Source organism: Limulus polyphemus, unplaced genomic scaffold (genome assembly GCF_000517525.1).
Source record: "Limulus polyphemus unplaced genomic scaffold, Limulus_polyphemus-2.1.2 Scaffold2619, whole genome shotgun sequence".
Taxonomy (NCBI): domain Eukaryota; kingdom Metazoa; phylum Arthropoda; class Merostomata; order Xiphosura; family Limulidae; genus Limulus; species Limulus polyphemus.
The window spans coordinates 53,359-58,499 of record NW_013668229.1 but is presented as its reverse complement, the minus strand read 5'-3'; the positions used below and the strand labels follow the sequence as shown (position 1 = coordinate 58,499).

At 34.0% G+C, this 5,141-nt stretch overlaps 1 protein-coding gene across 1 annotated transcript in view; it reads right to left on the bottom strand.

Annotated features, from left to right (window-relative positions):
- Positions 1 to 1,750: 1,750 nt before the first annotated feature.
- The window catches only part of LOC106467451 (3-oxoacyl-[acyl-carrier-protein] reductase FabG-like), a 19,487-nt gene continuing 16,096 nt past the window's right edge, over positions 1,751 to 5,141 (bottom strand). The window contains exons 8-9 of the mRNA XM_013927803.2: positions 5,115 to 5,136; positions 1,751 to 2,358 (exon numbers count right to left, since the gene is read on the bottom strand). Coding sequence (XP_013783257.1) covers positions 2,200 to 2,358; positions 5,115 to 5,136 — 181 coding nt within the window. The 3' untranslated portion in view covers positions 1,751 to 2,199. The remainder of the gene's footprint in view (positions 2,359 to 5,114; positions 5,137 to 5,141) is intronic.

Below are 5,141 nucleotides of genomic sequence, written 5' to 3'. Positions count from 1 at the left end.
AACAAACAAAAAACTACAAAATGTTTTATAAAACACAATGAAATGAAAATAGAAAAAAAAACATTTCCCCCGTTTTTTCGAACATACTTTGCACTGCGCATGACAAATATCCTGCGGCTATTCCAGTAGCCAATTGGCATAAGTGATGATATCCAATCATGTTCAATTTAATTTGTGCATTTTGACAAACACCTGGGCTATCGTAAAAACTACTTATTAAAACAATCCGTTAAAGAAATTCTAAATAACCTGCAAGTTACTAAAAAACCATTAACGAATTATTTGTCTGTTTTATAATAAGTCGTAAAGCGTGTTTTTTAAAATAATAATAATACTGTACTTTGGTCGGAGCTAAAAACTCCTGTAGCATGTAACCAAAACCAAATAACATCTACTGAAGACATTATTTCAACTTATCAATATGATAATAAGTCAATTTGATTTGCTATCACGACAAGTCGCCACCACTTCTTTCCTGGATACGTCGTGGAAACAGATTGTGTACACGAGAGTCGTGTCACCTTTTATGCAAGGACAACTTTCTTGATCATGTTGAGTTCTATCACCTGGGACATATGGACGGCTTTTACTCCTAAAATTTGTTTGTAGATTCTCACCTGTTACATGACGGCACAATTTGCTTACCAAGGCTGGGTACGTCTTGTCGCAAGTCTCTTTTTAGATGGTCCTGGTTTCCCTAGTTAATACATATCCTTTTGTTTTCCAATGCATTTAACTACAAGTTAAATTCCAGTCTTGGAAATTATAAATCTCCGAAACAAACAACTCATTAATGGTTTGAGTGTATGAATATTTTAGGTCAAAAGGGGCTGTTGCATGCCATTCTCTAAAGTGGTCCAATTTTTGGCGGCATTACACTACCTACGCAATACCTAAAATGACAAAATGTAATTCTCACACATTTTGTTCTACCGCGTCTTTAAAACGGATACAGATGTGACTTGGTTTGCATATTCAAAATCGTTTTAATAACATGCTCAATCTTCGTTATATTGTCACCGTTTAAATTTATTAACGAATTGCTGAGTCTAGTTGTATAGTAAAATATGTAGGTTCTATCACAAGGTGCTGAGACTAGTTGTATAGTAAAATATGTAGGTTCTATCACAAGGTGCTGAGGCTAGTTGTATAGTAAAATATGTAGGTTCTATTACAAGGTGCTGAGGCTAGTTGTATATTAAAATATGTAGGCTCTATCACAAGGTGCTGAGACTAGTTGTATAGTAAAATATGTAGGTTGTATCACAAGGTGCTGAGACTAGTTGTATAGTAAAATATGTAGGTTGTATCACAAGGTGCTGAGACTAGTTGTATAGTAAATATGTAGGTTCTATCACAAAGTGCTCAGGCTAGTTGTATAGTAAAATATGTAGGTTCTATCACAAAGTGCTCAGGCTAGTTGTATAGTAAAATATGTAGGTTCTATCACAAGGTGCTGAGACTAGTTGTATAGTCAAATATGTAGGTTCTATCATAAGGTGCTGAAACTAGTTGTATAGTCAATATGTAGGTTCTATCATAAGGTGCTGAAAATAAATACGTTTTGCTCATTAAGCTCAGAAACCTTGATCAGCAAAATATGGCTTTATTAATCATGGCCATTTCAAGGAGAGCTCACAAATAAACACAGACATGTGTAAATATGACCGTAACCAACAGTTGTAGTTCATGTTACTTAACATTAAAAGGAACAACATACGTTTAAGAATTTGTTATCAGCACTTAAACATAACATAGAACATACTATATTTTCCAATACTTTTAATTTCTTCCAAGCCACACAAAAATACAACTTTCTGAAACATCTTGTATTCATCTGTTACGAATAAGATGACAGAGAGAATATTCTTATTGTAGACATTTTTTTTCAAAAAGTAGTCTGAAGAAAGGTTACGTTTCTTTAAAAATAACTCAAAAGGTAGTGATTTATATACCATAGTTGAGAAATAAACTTGTGTAAAATATTACACAGAACAGTGTTATGAAGGCTTAATAGTTTTATATTAATATACAAAATATTACTGTATCATCATAGGAATAAACTAAGTTTCATCAATTTAGGAATATTTCTACTTATATATACGTGTCACATTATCAAGCATATCAGACTCCTAAATTAAACAGATGAAAAATATTTATCCACACCAGTCTCAAGAGGTCACTTTCTACGGCTTGGTCTTAACGAGGACACATGACGCTTCGGCCTCCATCAATAGCAAGCGTCTGTCCCGTTATGAAAGAAGCATCATCGGAAGCTAGAAATGCTATAGATCTCGCCACCTCATCAACGGTGCCAACACGTCCCATTGCATGGGTAGTCTTGCTATGTTCTAAAAACTGCAAATATATATAGATTTAACGGTCCGATCAACCTAAATATATATATATTTCATTTTTTACTTGAAGAAGATGTACAGAAAAACCCAATATCTAGAAATAATCAAGACTTACAACTAATGTACTTTCTACAATGATATTTTATATACTATGGAGTAGAAGTAGTTGTACAATGTTCAAACACATATTAGTAGATAAAATAGGTTTATAACTATGGTAAATAAAATACAGTCAATGTGACCTTTTAGGGTAATTAACAATGAGTGTACAGATATATACAAAAGGTGCACTGTGATAGAGCACACTGGATTTCAGAGCTAGCGAGCTGCATTTGAATCCAAGCTATGATGCATAATATGAGAGACAGTTAATACCTTAGTGTGGGTGGTAGGGTGCTGATGACGGGCTACCTTCCCTCTTGTCAATAGGTCAAAATTAGGGATGGTGGCACATAAGCTTAGTAGCATTTCCATAAATATACTGTTTTTATATATTTTTTTGCAATTAAGTATAAACAATATAAATATAAATAAAATATAAAAACAATAACATTTACAACCGAGGTTTGGTAATATTTTAGCAAACTCTGTGGTACTATACACTTTATAAAGATATTATGATGATAAAAAAATTATGAAATAAGGTTCTGAGAAGGTTTACGATGTTCGATACAATAAGTTCTTTTTCCAAAAATAACTAGAAATAAACTGGAAGGTACAGATGTCATGGCTACAAATAAACTGGAAGGTGTAGATGTCATAAATACAAATAAACTGGAAGGTCAGATGTCATAAATACAAATAAACTGGAAGGTACAGATGTCATGGCTATAAATAAACTGGAAGGTGTAGATGTCATGGCTATAAATAAACTGGAAGGTGCAGGTGTCATGGCTACAAATAAACTGGAAGGTGTAGATGTCATGGCTATAAATAAACTGGAAGGTACAGATGTCACTTCTGATCCTTCAAGATGTTTGTACTATTATTATTTCCATGCAGTAATGCAGTTTTTAAAACAACATAAACTCAAATGTTTATAAATCAGGTAAGTAAAGTGATACGACAGCTTCTAGGTAATTTTATGAAAAAATGAGTATGCTGACTGCCTTTTAAGTACTTACACCTGACATCAGACAAACTAAAAATGGTAGCTGAAATCAGAAAAAGAAACTACAATGGCAGTCAAGGTCAGAGACAAACCCACCATGACAGTCAAGGTTAGAGACATACCCATTATGACGGTAGATGTTAGAGACATACCCACCATGACGGTTGATGTTAGAGACAAACCCACTATGACAATCGAGGTCAGAGACAAACCCACCATGACAGTCGAGGTTAGAGACATACCCACCATGACAGTAGATGTTAGAGACATACCCACTATGACGGTTGATGTTAGAGACATACCCGCTATGACGGTTGGTGTTAGAGACGTACCCGCTATGACGGTTGATGTTAGAGACATACCCACTATGACGGTCGGTGTTAGAGACATACCCGCTATGACGGTTGATGTTAGAGACATACCCACTATGACGGTTGATGTTAGAGACATACCCACTATGATGGTTGATGTTAGAGATAAATTAGTATATTAACTTTATTATTTTGATAACCTAGCAAAACAAATATGGGGAACTATGTGATGAATTAAAACAGCACAAGACATTATTATAAAAAATGTGAAAGAAATGTGTACAATGTTTTAGTATTCTGTATTTCTGATCCATTGTTTTGCAAAGAGCATTATACCATTTTTTTTATGCTGCCATACAATTTGTCAAGGTACAGGTGTGATAAATTGTTCCAAATAACCTGTGTTACTCCCCATAATTAACAAACTGTTTGGTCAGATTTTGACGAACTCAGATTTTACACAAGGTTGATATCAGGACTTTATGCCAGCCTCTTTCTCACAAGATAGTATTTCATCATATTTATTGTATGTTTTGATCCTTGTCTTGCTTGAAGAAGAACCTCTGCCTGATCAGTTATATTCCTAAACAAATGTCATGACAGATCAAAATCTGACAGCAGTTGTCAGCAATGAGGGTAGTTGTGTGTATTTATCCCCACCATGCCACATTCTAGATGTAGTACACACTGACTATAATACCATTCTCCCATCTACCATTGAACAAGTAAGAAACTTAAGATCATCACTTTTGAAGAGTTTCAGTTTCCCACCTTCACCATTTCTATTATTAACAGCACCAGTTTCACACAAGTTCACACATCCTCTCCTGATGTTGCATACAGCTCCTACTGAAACATGGCATACTGCTGAAATGTTTTGCATGGAATATCGTTGACCAACCAAAACTTCTGATTTCTAAATGCTTAATTGTCATGCAGTATTTCAGTTTTACACTGGAATCACACTACTACTACTGGGCATAGTATGACTGCAAAAACTTTTATAGGCTTTATACTGGTGTGGTAATTTTTTTGGGTGACAACCAATTAAATTACAATGTTACTATCAATATGAGACTACTCTTTCTAAACAAAGCATAAATTCAAGACTCTTTCTCTGGTTATTTTTAATGTAAAATTTTTAAAACAATAGTACAAAGTGGCACAGCTTAAGTGTATAATGTGGTAATCATGCTAGTTTATTAAATCATATTATACAACAATGGCTATTTTAAGCCTAACAAATCTGGTATTTGATTCAAAACTGAAAAACACATCAAGACCAATATACTTTAGCATGTTTTTTAAAAAAGTAGCATGAAAGTAATAACACACCTTTTCATATTGTTCTTCAGACATGCC